Raw genomic sequence first — 17,500 nt, 5'->3', positions numbered from 1 at the left:
ATTCTTGGTCGGAGGTTGTAGTTTTGCAGTTGTATTATTTTACCCGGATGGAGATGCTGCGAAAAAAAATCGAAAAGCCATCATAAGCACACCAGAAGTCCGAGTACTTCGAAGCATGCGCGTGCCGACGGTGCCAACCCAGCCGAGGGAGCCGTGCCAACTTTTCGGTCTCGAGGCGCCCTACGTGAGAACGCCCCTCAGGATCTCTGCTTCAGCTTCGTCTGAAACGGCGTGAGTTGCTCTGTGCCCCGCGTGCCACGTGTCGGGGAGAATTTGCGCGTGGTGTGCGTGAAAGTCCGGTCACGTAGGCCTATGCGAGCTGTTTGTGGGCCGCGACCTTCCGTTGCCTCTGGCGTCTCCCGGACAGGGTGTTGAATGAAACGGAAGGGATATTCATTTGTCTTACTTTAACCTGCCCCGTTTTTCCGGATCGAATAGCGAGCTTGCGTTCTCAGAATCCATGGGTTTTGCTGATCTGCACTAGGAGTTTGTGATGATTTTCTAGTAAATAATTTTGTCAGATGTCCCCTCTATCGTTTCTTAGATGCAAAACTATTAATGGAAAAAGTAGGTAAGGCTTTGGTTGTGTGTTTTCTCGCGCGTGTTTGTGTCTGTCTGCTTGCTTGCCTTGTATGTCATAATAATACAGCTCTCGTTTGCAACAAGACATGATGCCAACTAATAACTTTATAGGGAAGATGCTACTAATAGTCGGTTTGAAATGTTTTGATTTAGGAACGGCAATATGACTAATTGCAGTGGTGCATTTAAGCGTTGCTAATCCCCGCTGAATACTTTTTTTTTTTTTTTTTTTTAGAAAACGCATGAGGAAACCCTTCTTTTCAATGGACTTCTTAATGTCGAAAGCCTTTGGTATCGGCATGCGATTAGCTGGCTTGTAAATGTTGCGTAATGCCTCTTCTTCTGTGGGGGGAGGGAGGGGTGGCTTCAGTCAGTGGGGGTGGGGGCACATCTGCTTCAACAGCTGATACCGGCCCTCGACACCTGCTGCAAAATTATGTAGGAATCATTAGGGAGTCGGTGCTGTTCACGTGATCCAAAGCAGGTGGCGAAGGTTGCGTTGTGTTTACCCAGACAGGTGTCCTTTTTAAAGCCTCTTTACTCGATAAAAATGACAAGAGGGCAGGGATTCGGATATATAATAATTTGTTTTATGAAGGCGAATGGACAGATTACAACGCCATTTATAAAGCAACTAGGCAAATATAACTCGCACTAAGCAGTTTTAAACTAGACACAAAATATGCTATATAATAGTACCTATTCATTGTATACCGTACAATAGTACATATACATTATAATACATTACAATAGTGCCAATGAATTATACATAATAATAGAACATAAATGCTATCTATACCAGCCTCCCACGGCATAAGCTGTAACGTATACCTTCGTCCGGGAAAAGATCCAAACATAAGTCTCGGTTAACACAGTTGTCAAGTTCAAGCGCGAATTTTAGAGCCTCAAGTATACAGCACGTTAGTGACCCTCAATATGTGACCTATGAGATTAAATGCTGTTCAATTATCCTACCACGCCTATTTGCGGTGTTTCGATAAGGCCAAATGGGAGTCTCTGGGGTGTTTGCGGGGATGATTTTTCCGAGGCGAAAGCATTGGCAGAGCAGAGAACTAGTTTCGGTTTGATTCGTTGACCGTGGATCGCTTACTTAATATTGTAAATGATGTTAGCATAAAGTAATTGCTCTTTATATCACCCGTAATTGGGTGTTGCCGTGTTCATGACGTCAGGGAATCATTAAATACGAAAGTTTGAATAGTGGGGAGCGGACCGAGGGGGGGGGGGTTACCTGCCTGCCAGAATGGCACGTGTTGACCGCCTGGAACTCGTGGCTCGCAGCTGGCCTGGCTCTGGGACCCAGCTCTCGCCGCCAGAGGTCTACGTTGCTGCTTGCTTGATGGTAATATCGTTGCTAACCAGCGGGAGATAGGATTGCCATGCACGTGATGTTGCTGTGGCAGGTTGGGCACTGGTTTCGAATTTGTTGCATAAATGGATTGAAATCATAGACGCGCACATGCACGCGCGCGCGCACACACACACACACACACACACACACACACACACACACACACACACACACACACACACACACACACACGCATACATACACACACACACACACACACACACACACACACACACACACACACACACACACACACACACACACACACAAAAACATTATCTAGGTTGGTGAATGAGCATGTGAAAACAGAGTCGCCAAAGTACCTCTTATAAATAAAGTTTGCAGACAGCGACATGAGCGTTTTGTGCCGTTAGTGCACGATTCATAAAGGTCAAAAGACCCTCGGATTTGCAAGATTTTGTACGAGGTGCATGTATGAAGGTGCTAACAGGTGATGTACGCGGACACAAACACTCACACTCGCACCAACCACACCATTCCAACTCACACTCACACAAACTCACACGCGCGCGCACACGCACGCACACACAGTGGATAAATGTAGATAGAGGTATAAAGGAAAGTGAATAACGTCACAAAGCAAGCTGTGTAAAACACGTAATTCTAATGGAAGATGTAACCGAAACGTGTTACATTTCTTTTACGTTATGAATTTATTCAGTCATATTTATACCCTCATCTACATATACTGAGTCTCATATGTCCATGCATATAGAATGATGGATCCCTGCCTCTGTGCAAATGTTTGCTTGTACTTCCATATGCTATTATCCACTAGTACGGGTCTCTCCACGCGGGGGAGGTGGACGAATGACACGAGGGCGTGGCTGTGACCTTGCACCTGGGAGAGTGAAGCTTGTGTGGGTTTACTCATGCTCTGGGCATTTGCCGCCTCGCTCGTTTTAACTTGCCCGGCTGCCACAGCTTTCCGCCCTGCGGCAGCTGTGCCACGATGAGCTAGAATGGCCGTGCTGCTGCAGACCGTTGTCTGTTAGCCTCCTCTATATCCATACTCGGGGAGGGGGAGGGGGAGGGGGAGGGGGGGGTTGCGGTGTGTGATGATCCAGATGTTAGCGAGGCCCTCTGTCCACCCCGTCAGGTAATTTGGCCGGAAGGGCGTCCTGTCGCATCTCACTCCCCGATGTAAGGCTCTCATCCCTCTGCTCTTGGGAGGCACACTGGCCGCTTTCCCTTGAGAAGAATAAATGCGGCTGGTCGCTGTGTCTTCACCTCCGCCACTTGCCATATCGCCATTTCGGAAGCCAATCGCGTCCCCTCGCCACTCAGGGAATGCCCCACGAAATGGGGTACAAACAAAAGCCTGTGCGGACGCTCATATCTGGAGCTTTAGGATTCGACGGATGCCAAGAATAGAGGTTGTGCAATGTTTCTGGCCCAGCGCCTCCCCTCCTCTCCCCTCTCCCCTCCTCTCCCCTCCTCTCCCCTCTCCCCTCCTCTTTCTCTTCCGTGTTCGCTCACGATTATTAGCTTCAAATTTGGCGAGGTCTTTATTCGAATTGTGGTGGCGACATTGTGGGCGGTTTGCAGCAGGCCTGACGCTGCAGCTGTAGGTCCTGCTCGGCCATCCCTACTCCATCTGGCCGGCGGTCAGAGCGCGCCATGGCAGTCACTTGAGGGTTGCCCGCCGTTGTTGCCTCGCTCGCCGTGATTCATGCTTATTCTTACCTATGGCGTGATTCCGGGTCTCGTTACGTAGGTTGGGTTCGGGTCGCGGTTACGCAGTGTCCAGTGAGACTTGGCTTGGTGGCTTTAGAGCAGGGAAAGGGAAGGGGTTTAGGGGTTTAGGGGTGCAACACACATGGCCGTCGGTTTGCAAGACGAACACTACACAATATCTCAAATGGATCTCCAGATCTCCTTATAACGGATCTCCAATGTGCATGTTTAGACGTCGGACTCTATGGGATTCGAAGTTAATGCACAAGATGATTTTGCAATACTGTTATCATCATCAACAATCATCCATCCATTAATCATCCTTATTCAACAGTCATCATCATCGTTATTGTTATTATCATCATCATTATCATCATTATTATTATAATTGTTATTGTTATTGATATGCAGAGTTGTATGCAAGTCATTCTGCACAGTAACCTCGAATACCCAAAGATGCAGTGTTGATGACTCAGCCGTAGTGGTTTGATTAGTGAATTTAGAGTTGCAGTAGGGTGTTTTTGGATAACAATAACCGTAGTCTCCTGTATTATCAGAATGGGATACGTCCTATCCTCAACGGCGTGCCAACTGGGAGAGGTCGATGGATGTCCAACCGTGCGTCCCACCCAACTGACCTAGAGGTTCGACCCTGATTACATATATATCTTGTCTCCAGACACCAGCACGCACACACGCACCTACAGCCTATACAGGACATGCAGACATATGTGCACGTACAGATATCACGCTGATACATATGCTGAGACACATTCGCCGTTCAACTTGCACATACACAGACAAAATGACATACACACGCAAAGTTACACATTTCGGTGCACAGGCACACTCACACATGCACGCGCAGCCGCGCATATCCATACGCACGCACACTCAAAGACATGTACATAAATAGTTTTAACAATTATTTTTCCCTGCAGATGCTTTTAACAGTATATTCTATTCGGAATGAGCATGTATGTCGATTATGCATTATTATGTTTTTTTTCCTTATTGATAATATGCCAGAGATAGGGATTTATTTAAGTGTAGAGCTATACAAGTTAGGGAGACTGTGCTAAATCGCAGTATTGTTTTATTTCATTATTTGCACATCTTCCTTATTGCTATGAAACCTGGCATTGGTTTATTTAGAACCAGTGTTAATGTGGGGGTCTTTTGCTCACCTATTGCTAAGCTTTGTTTCTATTGATCAAAAGAGACTCATCTTTTCCATTAATTTATTTGTGCTATTCAGAATCAATTTTCTCATGGGCATATCCAATGTGCAATTGTTTACGATTGGATTAATTGGCATTAAGTATGGTCTTAAAGTTCTTTGGCGATAGTATTGGGGAATCGACCTTGGATAGTGCTAGTCGGCGAAACTAAACGTTCTTAGTCAGTTCAGTCGCAAGTTGTCATGGCACCCTGGCATATTGTTTCACCCAGCGTAAGATTCAACGCTGGATGTGTTTGGGTTTTGGGTTGGCCCGTGTTGATTGGTGCTTTGGTTGGCAGGTAGGCCTAGGGCTTTTTGGTGGACTGCCAGACGACTACTTTTCGTGATAATGCCACGGTTTAAAAAAAGGGGGGGTACCCCGTTTTCATCCGGCACCAATATTTATCTTGAGAGTTTGGGATATGATAGATATGGTAGGGTGGATCGGAACTCGAGTTGAGTATGATTTTGGACAACTACATGCAGATTGTCATTGCTTGCTCGCACTAGTTACATTCAAAGTCTAGTAGGGGAGAATTCAGTCACATTGAATATACCGCGCAAGGAGGAAAAAATATAGCCTACAGTCGGTTGTCATTAGTAGTTTAGTCGACTGAATCGACTTGTGGGGAACTGACTGGTGTTTGTTTTCATAATCTGTTGCTCCACGATTACTTTTTGTTATGCAAGGAGTCAGAGATCTCTGCTCGAATTAAATAACCCACGCGTCCTGGTGCGAAATGAATCGATGAGTTTCGGAATCACGTGATTGTAGGACACGCGACGTATCAAAATTAGCAGCTATTTGATTTTAAAATTTTGTTGGTCAAGATAGTGTGTCGAGAGCATTCCAAGGTGGAACCAAATAGTGTGCGTGTGTACGTGCGTCGGGCCGTTGTCACACGAACCCTTGGATAGGTCTATTTCAGTAATAGGGAAGACTTTCTTTGTATGTCCAAACGTACATTATATAGGGTAATAATACTTTGTCAGTAATTTACATTTACAATCGAAAAGCTAAACGGAATCGCAGTTTTTTAGACAAAAAGGCGCCATTGAGTGCCACGAAAGATTTTGCAATATCTCAGTATTATTTATTAACGGCGTTTAACAGTGGCCATTTAGTCCCGCGCGTCACAAATGGAGGACTCACAAAAGCAACCTCGATATAATTTACGTTGGCTGTCGGCCAGGCCTCTCGGGGAGAAGCTAACCACTGAGCCGTTAGGAGACCTAAATTATGTTGTCTCGTGGAAGCTTCTTTTTAAGCATGTCATATCGATCAGAAGGCACTGTCGTCGTCAGTTCCTTGTATTAAGAAATGCAGTGTGTTATTTTGCGAGTCCGTTCCGTGTGATCCAATCTATGATTCATTCGTTCGTGGAGAAGGTATGCCAGCGGGCCGAAGAGAAATCACGCTTGGTTCGCGACATTCTTGAGCCGAAGTCGCTGGAAGAAGTCCTGGGAGGGGGGATCGGGATCGGGATCGGGTTGCAGCGGCGGCGACAGCGGCGGCATACGCGCACATATACGTACATACGCACGCACGCACATATACATGCACGCACATATACGTACGCAGGCGCACACGTACACATACACATACAAGCACACACACGCACACATGCACATGCACATACGTATACGCATACGCACACATATACATACAGACACACGCATATGCACACACGCATACGCATACGCACACACGTATACATACAGACACACGCATATGCACACACGCACGCATACGCACATGCAAACGCATATGCATACGCAAACGCACATGCACGCGCGCACACTCGCCTATGCGCGCTCGCGTACACACCTACACACACCTACACACACACCTACACACACACCTGCACACACACACACACACACACACACACACACACACACACACACACACACACACACACACACACACACACACACCTGCACACACACACACCTGCACACGCACACCACACACGCACACCACACACGCACACCACACACGCACACCACACACACACACCTGCACACACACACACACGCCTGCACACACACACACACACACGCCTGCACACACACACACACACACGCCCGCACACACACACACACACACACACACACACACACACACGCCTGCACACACACACACACACACACCTGCACACACACACACACACACCTGCACACACACACACACACACACACACACACACACACACACACACACACACACACACACACACACACACACACACACACACACACACACACACACACACACACACACACACACACACACACACACACACACACACACACACACACACACACACACACGCCTGCACACACACACACCTGCACACACACACCTGCACAAACACACACACACACATACACACACCTGCGCACACACACCTGTGCACACACACACACACACCTGCACACACACACCTGCACACACATACACATACACACATACACACACCTGCACAGACACACATACACACATACACACACCTGCACATGCATACTAATTTTCATGCATTTATTCTTGCACTCGCTCACGCAGAACAAGGATAAACGGAACACCACAATTAACTTTCTAATTTTTAAAATCTTTTTCTAAGGTTATGAAAATCTCTTCAGTATCTCAGGGAAGAAAATGTAATTAGCCTTTGATTTCTTTGGATATAACTAAGACTTCATTTTGTCCTATCTAAGTTACTGTAACAATTTTCTTTTAGTAGTTTTATCTAATTGTATTTATGGGTCGTAGATTTAAGTATTATTTGAAGTTTTAACTTGTAAAGACATAACCCAAGAAATTTGGGTAAAGGGCTATTAGTGAGTGGTAAAAGTCTCATTTTTTGTATTGATATTATTCTGGTGTGGCTGGGGGTAAATTACCAATGCTTGATGTCCATACTTGCATGTTTGCTAAGTGCCCAGCTCACTTGTGTTTTTGTTTACTAATACATTCTGGTATAGTGTCTTACTGTGGTGAAGTACTTGTTTCACATTTATATGATATCTATAGATTTGAGGTGGTGCATTATTAGATCCTGATTGTTGTAATATACTTGATATAAATACTAGTTTGCCTATAAAGAGAGTTGATTATTGGTTTTTACAGGTTATACTAACTTTAAATTCTTTAATTCCTCACTTTTATGCTTACACTTTCCAACCATTATCCAGATTGTCTGAAGTATAAACATTCTCCACCCGTGTTTCAGTTTCCAATGGGTCCGCCACGGCAAGCAACGCCACACACGCAGCCTGGGCAGTACCATCCCCCACAGATGGCTCAGCCTCACCCCACAGGCCACTACCAGCCCATGCAGTACCACCAGGCTCCGGGAGGTAAGCACGAGGCCCCACCTACCATCCAGTATCGGCAGCCCCAGGGAGGTAAGTAGCTCGTGGGATTTGTCCTTCGTTAATGTGTTGATGTTGGTGTCTTGGTTCAAGTGCAGTTTTTGTGTGTGATGGTCTTCCATTCTGCTGGTTCGGATGGTTCTATAGGATTTAACCCTTTGAGGAGGTGTTTTGGTAGAGTGAGGCTAACTCTTACTCTTGCCTTTCGCTCTTGTTTCCATTTTCTGAATGTTGATATTGATTAATTATCAGCAGCGCTATATCACTTATTGTTGTTATTTTTTTTCCTATTTTCATTGTTGCTGCTGTTATAGTTTAAGTTCTAATTATTTAATTGTAATTATATGGTACTTGATAATTTGTTTATGAATTCAGTCTGCTAAATTGGTATAAGAGAGAATTTTCAATAATGAAGTTCACATTCTTTAAGCATAGATTTTGTCATATAAAGTTTATTCAGTTTTTCCATCCTTCAAAATTAATGAAAAGTGTTGATCATTAGGCCTGCCACCTGAAACTGTCATCCATCAGTTGCAAAGTTTTGGTTGATATAGATGAATTACCAAGATCTGAAAAAGTCTACTAAAGCATATTATTATTTCTTATCTAAAAACAATTTATTATAATTATTATTATTATTATTATTATTATTATTATTATTATTATTATTATAATAATATTAGAGGATGACTGGAGAGTAGGGTTAAAATCAGCTTAAGGGCAAAGAATCCTACTATATTGATTGGCAGTTTATATTTTATGCACAGATATTTTATCCCCTCCCCCCCTCCCCGTTCCTCCTTTGCCTTGCCAAAAGTTGCCAATTAACTTTGCTTCATCCAAGATGATGCTCTTTCATCTGATGATCTGGATTGGCATGTATTGTGTTCAATAGACTGAGAATTGCCTCATTAACTCATCACAAAGGCAATGGATGTATCTTTAATCTATAAACTGTCTAAAAATGAGTTATTAATCATATATTTAGAGGACTTGCTACATTGTACTCCACCAAATTTCTCAAATTGATTGAATTTATGGCTGCCGAATAATGGAGACATGGATTTGGAAATGAGTTCCTTGCCTTTGTTAGGTACATAGTAACATACCTCCTTAAAGGGTTAGCTAGCTACTTGGGATTAAGTAGTCTGTAGTATTTGTATGTGTGTTTGTGTGCATGATTGTTTATATGTTACCAATTTTGTGATAGAGTGTAAGAAAGTAGATACATTGATGTCTTTTCTTCCTTTGCAGTGTTTTACCCATCAACCCCTCAACAGCCGATGAAGTCAGGTATAGGACCAGCCCCACAGAGGGAGCGCAAGAAGCTGGCAATTGTAGACCCTAGTACTGGTAAAAACATTCTTGATGACATGGACAAGGACAAGTTAGACAAGAGCCCAACTCCTCCCCAATCATCAGAGTCTAGTGCTAGTAACACTCCAGCACCAGTAAGTTCTTAAAAGTAATTTCTCAAGCTGTCTTTCTTGTTCACTTTTCTTCCTTGTTTTGGGGCCGTTTTGGGGTTACTTTATGTAAGAAAAGAGTTATTGGTACTCATTAAATTTCTTTTTTCTTTTTCATTGTATACATTATGTTTCATATGATTTTGGACAGAATACTTTATTTACATCATGTAAAAATTAGGAATGTTCAATTTGTTTTGCAAATTTACAAGAAGATATTTGAAGTTTGTATTGCCTTTACTGCATTTAATGAATACCTTTCCTATCCTATCCATCTGTCTATCCTCTGTCACTCATGCCAACTCTTCTATGCTCTAAATTGGGAATATGAAACCTAGAAAACTTGTATTCTCTGACATTCAAGAAGTGATATATTTCTCTGGACAGTTAAATGAATAAGTACTACTTGATAATTCTGGGAATATAATGCAGTATCACCATTTGCAAAATTGCTGGGAATATACTAACATTTGTTAGTTATGAACAGATACCTCAGAGTGTATTTAATAAGTTCTTACAATTTAATACAGAAATCTTGCCAATGTTCGAGTTAGAAAGACTAACAACATTGATCAAATTTTAGTCTATTATTTTAAGAATTTCACTTGTGGTAGCTAAAACTTCAGACTTACACCATATCTTTCATTGTTGTAATCTGCAGCTGGATGCAAATGTAACTATTTTGACATCAGGTCTTACTTTATTAATAATTCCCAATTTTGCATGGCTACGGACCAAAGATTTTGGGGAGTGATGGACTGAGTAAATAGAAGTGTGAGTATGAACTGGAGAATCCTCAAACAATTATCTTTTTTTTTTTTAGATTGAAACTTTATATACATGAATATGTATATACACTTATAAATGTGTATACACATATGTATTTATATTTATGAATATAGATGTATATATAGATATATTATTTGTATATATATATATATAAAATTATATATAAATATATGTATATATATGTATATATATACATACATATATACATACATATATACATATATATATATATATATATATATATATATATATATATATATATATATATATATATATATCTCCAGTAGCAGACAAAATTTTGGCATCATGTTTTTACTCCAGAAATCATCACCTGCAACAAAAGTGTTGCTACTGCATAAAATAATACATTATGATAACCATTAGTACTTTATTGGACAACCTTGACTCCTCTTCACTAAATTTCAGTTCTTAGGGAGTGAAAGAGTAAGGTTCTTGAGCTTCCGGGGTTTTGGTGTTTTCCCACGGTTCCTATATCACTAAAAGGGGATTTAACCCTTCCAAGATTCTTTTATTTTCTGTATTGAAAAATGAGCCTCTGATATATTACCAAAGTAAAATTAAGAAACATTTTGTGTAATGTGTCATCATATCTAATGAATGAATGAATGACTTATTTCAACAAAAGGAAAAATGCAGTGATCCGACCCGGTGAAAAGCCTGTTGTAGAATGGCCAAGTCAGGACTGTTATCTGGCTAGTCATTTATTAAGTCAGTTACTGAGCCACTCTGTGACTGTGAGCAGGGGTTCTGTCCTGCTGAAACACATCAGATCCTGAGCCTATCAGATTGACCTCTAAATATGCTATGGAAAGAATTAAGATAACTATTGATGTATTCTTGAATTCTTTTCAATCACCATCAGACTGCATAGTCCTCTTCCCAAGAAGCAACCCCATACCACAAGTGTGTTTCACTTTATCCCCAGCCTGGGGGGGATGGGGGTTTCAGGATGTTGCTACCTGAGTGCATTTACATATAGATTAATTCATAAGAGAAAAGAATAGATTTAATTCATAAGAGAAAAGAATTTGTCCTTTATTACCCTTCTGCTTTATCAAAGTTCATAAGCCACTGAAAGTCAGGTAGTTGACTATTTGTCTTGATCTTATGGTGATAATTTTTTTCTGGTGATCAATATCATTTTGTGAATATATATAGCTATTTAAATGGCAACTATGGGCAGCATATCTCTTGCTTATACTCATTTTATATTTTTACAAGGTTCCCTCCAAAGACTAGTATGTCCTGTTGACTTTCATTAAAAGGAATTTGGAAAGCTGAATGTTTATAATTTCCTTTTTTTACTAGGTATGGGCAAAATGTATTGCAGGTTAACCCTCTCTGGATGGGTTGGTACACCACGGGTACCGCGCATTCAAGGCCCATTCGCAGAGTGCCGTCATACGGCGTCAATCATTTAATTGATTTAGGCCTATGTGTCCGAGAGCCCAGGCATTGCAACTCGCAAGGCTGGAATGCCCCTGGCATGAATGGGTTAATCAGCATGCCAGAATTATATAGGTGCATTACTATAGTTATAAAACCAATAATGTAACTCAGAAGATTGATCTGTTCATTGTGGTTAAAGCTAAATCTCATTATTATTATTATTATTATTATTGGGAATTTGCATAATGTAGTCACGAGAAGTGAAAATGGGAGTATTTGTCAATTTTAAGAAATTTTACAGACACAGTGCTTTCTGATGTTTTTTTTCTTGTTTAAGCTTTTAGTGTGTGATTTTGGTTGTGTTGGTGAGCCAAAAAAAATCTTAAAGGAATTTTATTTAAAATGTCTAATTTGTTATTAGGAGTTTGTATAGTTTAATACTATGGCAAAAATACTTTAAATTTAATCAACTTTCCTTTGTATTAACTGTTGGGCTTTTATTCCCCTTGATGCTTCAGATTACATTGCCCCTGTCATACTACTTTCTGTTGAATACAAATGATCTAATAGGGATCGTAATGTCATTTAATATTTTATGACTTTAACAAATGGCTGAAACATCTGTGAAATAAAGGGATGCCGAAGACAGTATTGAATGGATTTTGTATATAACTAAAGCTTGATTATGTAAGGTGAGGCTTAGGTAACTAGTGTAGTCTAGGTTTGAATTCATTTCTTATTAATGACTATTGGCCAAGCAACATTGAGATTACTGTTTTATCAAGTTGTTCCATGCTTTGCTTCGACTTTTGTTTGCTTAGCCTACATATTATCAGATTCATTGCGTATGATGGAGATTTTAATATTTTATGTATATGGTTCAATTGCTTCTTTTTTTGGGTTACCCCTTTGAGGACAAAAATTTTTTAAGATTTTAAAATATAACTAATAATATGTAGATATACATTTCTTATAGCCCACAATACAATTCTGCACTAAATAGAGATATGACTTTAAACTTCATCTCTTTGTTAATGACAAAAGAGTTAGGACAGTCAGTTGGACTGAAGGATATATTCTGTGAATCAACTGTAAAGGAAAGTTGGTTGAAAGTTTATGACAAGAAATTGTACTGTATGGAATGAGGCACTGATATGTTTATAAAACAAAAATTCATTTTTGTGGGAATGGCATGAAATGAATATTGTACAGCCATTAACAAATAACATAGTCTTTAATCTTTTTATTTATTTAAAAATGTATATGATATTGACTTTTAACCCATTAGCAGCGATGGCATGATCTGCAAAGGCGTAGTTGGTCATAGATGCAGATGGCACCGTGCCAGACAATGTAATCCAGCCATCTTACTGCACAAATATTTAATACCGCGACCAATGGGTTAAGGACCCAGAGCCATCTTCATTTATCAGGGTTACGTTGAATATAACAGTAGAATTTTGGTACTATGCAGATGCACAAAATTTTCTTCTTAACTTAACCCTTTCCCAACGGGGCACTCACTACGCGAAGTCTCCTATGCCGGGCGATTGCAATATTGCATTGTTATCGTCACACGCCGCCTGCCCGCCCCCCCCGAGTTTGGCTGTGTCCATTAATACCAAAATGTGTTCAAATTTGAATTGAAGGCCATATGAAAGACTAAAAAGAGACCATAAACACATAAATCAAATCTTTTTTATTTGAGTTTTAAAAGCTAACAAAAATGATTAAATTTAGGAAATTGAGATTAATCAATGCATACCATTATCTATATCTAATATCCTCATGGTGCCCAGTGATCTGTAGATGGTGTCTTCCTCCTCTGGGGAACTGAAGGGCACTTGAGTTTCTTCTTTCAAGCGGTTCTAATACACTGCAATATGCTTCTAATATGGTGCATTGTAATTTGGTGAAAAGGGGGAGGGAGAGCTGTAACCTGCCCATAGGAAGAGTGAACATTCTGTACATAATAAGGCAGTAAAATTTTGTGGGACTGTAGTGTCTCATAAGTCTTGGTATTTATGTGCACATGCTGCTTATGAGTTGGATGAAAGGTATTTATCAGTTTCGTTCAGATATGTAGTAGTCCTAACTAAAAGAGGGATAAATCCTCTGATAAAATGTATATGCACAATTATGATAAATGCACTACATCTATTTTGCCAAGTGTGCATGTGCGATGCGTTAGGAGCAGAAGGCCTGGTGTTGTTGATAGATGAAAAGATTTATATTAAATTAGAAAAGGTAACTGCTAAAACTGGCTTAAATTTGAGATAGCCCTCTTAATGCAACTACAATTCCTGATGTTACCTATCACTTTCTCATAGCAAAAGACTAGGAGGGTGCAAGATGCCCAAATTAATTTTCAGACATACCCATGAGGTTTTAGTTACTATTTATATTTGAATTGTTGTACACATTTGTTACTGCCTTTTACTATCATTTGTTGTTTGGTAATTTTATTGTCAAATGACATGTGTTATTCAGCTATAGCAGTATTTTTAATCTATCATTACTGCATCTGTATATTTTTATTTTTTTACAGTGTTGTACAAAATTTGGTCAAGTTTTAGTGGATAATAAGATAGGTTAATGCTCATGAATGCAAACTGTCAGAATTTGCATGCAGATTGAATGGGTTGTGTGTGTGTTGCGGGAGGGGGGGTAATCTATTGTTGTTGACTTTTTTAAGGCTCCACAAATGTCAACTCCTAAGGAGTCAGTTATTACCTCGACCTGATCTCATCTGTTGACTCCTTTCTTTGATTTAAAAAGAAAAATATTTCTATCACTTTTATCTAACCTTACATTGTTGTTATTTTCGTAATTATTATTTAGATTTAAAAAAGATCTTACTCTTATTATTTATAAGAAAAAGAATGACTACACTGCTAATGATAGTGATGATAGTAATCAAAAAATGCTGAAAATATAAGGAATTGGGTAAAGTAGTTGAGGTTGGGTTAGGCTCTATAATTTTCTTGGTGACAAACCATAATGAACAGTGCATGTGCACTTGTGGTATCAATAGGTTAGGTACAGTTCATTATTACATAAAATTATCATATTAATCTTGTAATGATATATAAATACTAGATCCTTAAATGTTATTTTTTATTGAAGTTAGTCATTCGCTATCTGAAATGAGTGGTGTCTATAAGTATCTGGTAGTTATGTTATGAAGAACATGGGGAAAATTAAGTTATGGTGGTTGTTTTCATCAGGTTGATATGATATCAGGGTTCTTCATGCAGAGTGATTTTGTGTGCGTATCAAGCAACTTGACCTTTTGTAGCAATTAGCAAGGGTGGTTTATATAGAAGTGTGTAATTTGGTTAGTGAGGTAAATTTTTGCATCCAGTTTAGACTCCTTTTGAAAGAAAGAGTGAGGAAATTGATACTTATTTGTAATTTTCCATCACTTTAACCACAGCAAAAAGTAACAAAACCTGAAGAGTTAAAGCAGAGCTAACAATTGGGGAAAAATTTAATTCATTGTTAAACCTTGTATTGCCTAGACTTCTAATCCATTTCAGGTGGGTCAGCAGCGTGACACCTGTGTGTTATTCTCATGTAAAAACCTGTTCTAAGGAGATGCAAGAGGGCGTGAAATTAGTTTAGTGTTGGTGTCTAGACCCCCTCAGACATTGTGGACTTACCTTACAGGGCTCGTATTCATACCAAGGGCGAAAAGCAAGTGGCAGTATTCATTATTGTTTACAAGATTTACCTCTTTTTAGATTTTACTAGTGAGATTTTTAAAAATCTCGAGTAATTTCAGTTGATGGAAGATATTTATTTTCGCATTATATTCCCCCTATTTGGTAAAGAATTTTTCATGCTTATATCCTAGTCTTTAAAGTATTCTTTTGCTGCATAGTCCAGAGAATAAGGATGCTAGCAGTATGGCTGGAATATGTATGAATTGGTAACATTGTCATTATTTTGAAATGAGCAGAAAGGAAATGAACATATACACTCCCTACACGCACACGCACACGCACACGCACACACACACACACACACACACACACACACACACACACACACACACACACACACACACACACACACACACACACACATATACATTTGCACATGTGTGTTTTAATGTCTGCAATTCATGTATGCTTGTAGTAAAAACTACTTTAACCGAGCAAGAAGTTCTGTTGGCACTATCACAGAATCTTTCATTGTTGTACCCTCTCCTAGTTTCCTCTTTTCCAATCACCTTTCCTCTCCTCATTCTCCCTCTTGGTTAAGAGTAAGGGCATCTGATTACCTTTTAGTTTTTGCAATTTGTTTTATCTTCTTGAAACTATTTTTTCATTTTTCATTAAGCGATTAGTAGTGGAAGGAAAATGTACAGATGTATCAATAACCCCTTTTCCATCTCTCGCCCCCTTTCCAGAGCGGAACACCACCAAATAAAACAAATTCGACAGACATAGCAGCGCAATTTGCCGCAGATGTAGCAAAAAAAGCAGCAGAAAAGGATGATATGGAAATAGAGACAGTAGATAATGTAGTTAGGACTAATAAACCAAGTGAGTCTAGCTCTAGTAATGTAATAAATAGTGTTAGTAGAGAAAGTAAAGATAAATTGAACAATAGCATAGCAAGTAAGGCCGAGTCAGTGAATAGTGAAACAGTGGACAGTGTCGGAAAGGCAGTTCCTGAATCAGTGGAGGTCGCCAAACCTCAGCCCAAACAGCAACAGCAGCAGCAAGACTCTCAGCCAATGCCATCACAGCCGATGCCTCAGCAAGCTCAGCAGCCTGTGCAGCAGTTGTCACAGCAGCCATCACAACAGATGCCACAGCAACCACCACAACAACAACAGGTGCCACAGCAGCCACCACAGCAGATGCAGCATCAAGCACAGCATCAGCCCCAGAAGCAGAAGTCCCAAGCTTCACAGCAGCCAGTACAGCCCCAGGCCCAGCCCCAGCCCCAGCCCCAGCCCCAGCCCCAGCCCCAGGCTCAGCCCCAGGCTCAACCCCAGCAACAGGCACAGCCTCAGCCCCAGCAACAGGCACAGCCTCAGCCCCAGCCCCAGCCCCAGCCCCAGCAACAGGCACAGCAACAGGCACAGCAACAGGCACAGCCCCAGACCCAGCCCCAGGCTCAGCCCCAGGCTCAGCCACAACCCCAGCCCCAACCTCAGTCCCAGTCGCCACCACAGCAGCAGGCTCAGCCCCAGGCTCAGCCCCAGGCCCAACCCCCGCACCAGCCCCAGATTCCTCCCCAACCCCAGGCCCAGCCACAGGCTCCTCCTCAGGCCCAGCCACAGGCTCCCCCTCAGGCCCAGCCCAAGGCACAGCCCCAACCCCAGGCACCAGCCCAGCCTCAACCCCAGGCACCAGCCCAGCCTCAACCCCAGGCACCAGCCCAGCCTGTACCGCAAAAGCCAGTACAGCAACAACAGCAGCAGCAGCAGCCATTACCAGCATTGTCACAGCAGCCGTCAGAGCCAGCCACTCCTCAGACGCAACAACAACAGCAGCAGCCACTGCCACAAAGGCAACAGCCACCACAGCAGTCACAGCAACAGCCACCACAACCACCACAACAGCAACAGCA

The 17,500-nt window shown here is 41.3% G+C and overlaps 1 protein-coding gene across 1 annotated transcript in view; it reads left to right on the top strand.

Moving 5' to 3' along the window:
• LOC122264947 (uncharacterized) overlaps positions 1-17,500 on the top strand; it is a 183,754-nt gene that overhangs the window by 137,472 nt on the left and 28,782 nt on the right. Inside the window, exons 11-14 of the mRNA XM_086533010.1 lie at positions 4,210-4,296; positions 8,108-8,282; positions 9,504-9,700; positions 16,329-17,500. The exon at positions 16,329-17,500 is cut by the window's right edge and continues 269 nt beyond it. Of these exons, the coding sequence (XP_086389136.1) occupies positions 4,210-4,296; positions 8,108-8,282; positions 9,504-9,700; positions 16,329-17,500 (1,631 nt within the window). The remainder of the gene's footprint in view (positions 1-4,209; positions 4,297-8,107; positions 8,283-9,503; positions 9,701-16,328) is intronic.

The sequence above is a fragment of the Penaeus japonicus genome, unplaced genomic scaffold (genome assembly GCF_977035675.1).
Source record: "Penaeus japonicus unplaced genomic scaffold, GWHDUDI00000001_assembly GWHDUDI00000038, whole genome shotgun sequence".
NCBI lineage: Eukaryota > Metazoa > Arthropoda > Malacostraca > Decapoda > Penaeidae > Penaeus > Penaeus japonicus.
Note: the sequence above shows the minus strand (reverse complement) of the source record. Positions and strands in the feature narration are given on the sequence as shown.